The 806-nt window shown below is 68.7% G+C and overlaps 2 protein-coding genes across 2 annotated transcripts in view; both read right to left on the minus strand.

Moving 5' to 3' along the window:
• Window positions 1-130: 130 nt before the first annotated feature.
• Window positions 131-806, minus strand: part of HOXA9 (homeobox A9) — a 1,895-nt gene continuing 1,219 nt past the window's right edge. Inside the window, exon 2 of the mRNA XM_008063842.2 lies at window positions 131-446. Coding sequence (XP_008062033.1) covers window positions 175-446 — 272 coding nt within the window. The 3' untranslated portion in view covers window positions 131-174. The remainder of the gene's footprint in view (window positions 447-806) is intronic.
• LOC103266217 (homeobox protein Hox-A10) overlaps window positions 272-806 on the minus strand; it is a 15,709-nt gene continuing 15,174 nt past the window's right edge. Inside the window, exon 3 of the transcript XR_002482301.1 lies at window positions 272-413. The gene's annotated coding sequence lies outside the window, so the exon portion shown is untranslated. The remainder of the gene's footprint in view (window positions 414-806) is intronic.

The raw sequence follows: 806 nt of genomic DNA on the forward strand, positions 1-806 counted from the left end.
GGGGGGGGGGGGTACAGAGGCTTGGAGCCGCTTTCTGCGGGGACAGTGGAGGCCCGGGTCGGGGAGCGAAGGGAACAGGGGTCGGGCAGGTCTCTCTCCCTCTCTCTCTCCCTCCCTCTCTCTCGCTCGCTCTCTCGCTGGCTCGCCCCCTTTTCCGCACGCACCCGCAGGGCGTCACTCGTCTTTTGCTCGGTCCTTGTTGATTTTCTTCATTTTCATCCTGCGGTTCTGGAACCAGATCTTGACCTGCCTCTCGGTGAGGCTGAGCAGGCGGGCCACCTCGTACCTGCGGTCCCTGGTGAGGTACATGTTGAACAGAAACTCTTTCTCCAGTTCCAGCGTCTGGTGTTTGGTGTAGGGGCAGCGCTTCTTCCGCGTGGAGCGCGCGTGGAGCCAGTTGGCCGCCGGGTTATCTGCGGGGGAGAGAGACACCGGGTTTAGGGGGCCGGGAGCACCCCTCCCCCGCCGGGGACGAGGGAGCCTCCGGGGTGGGGTCTCCGGCCCGGCCGAGGTGCCGGACGCCGCTGACCTGGGCGGGGAAAGCCGCCCAGCCGGCCACAGTGGAGCCCCGGCAGACAGACGCACAGACGGTCACTCACAATGGCACGCAGTCAAACTTCGGCTCCCCGCCCTCCGCGGGCCCCGGCCGCCCGCTCTGTCCCCGGCCCCTCCGCTGCGTCCTCCCACTCCCCGAGCCCCCTGCGGGTGCAGTTTGGAGCCAGATCTTGCCACGCCGAGCGGAACCGTGTGCTGCGCGCGTCCCGCGGCGAGACGCGCGCTGGCTTCCTCCCTCTCGGGCTCCTCGG

Source organism: Carlito syrichta, unplaced genomic scaffold (genome assembly GCF_000164805.1).
Source record: "Carlito syrichta isolate Samal-C Ts95f unplaced genomic scaffold, Tarsius_syrichta-2.0.1 Scaffold307093, whole genome shotgun sequence".
Lineage (NCBI taxonomy): Eukaryota > Metazoa > Chordata > Mammalia > Primates > Tarsiidae > Carlito > Carlito syrichta.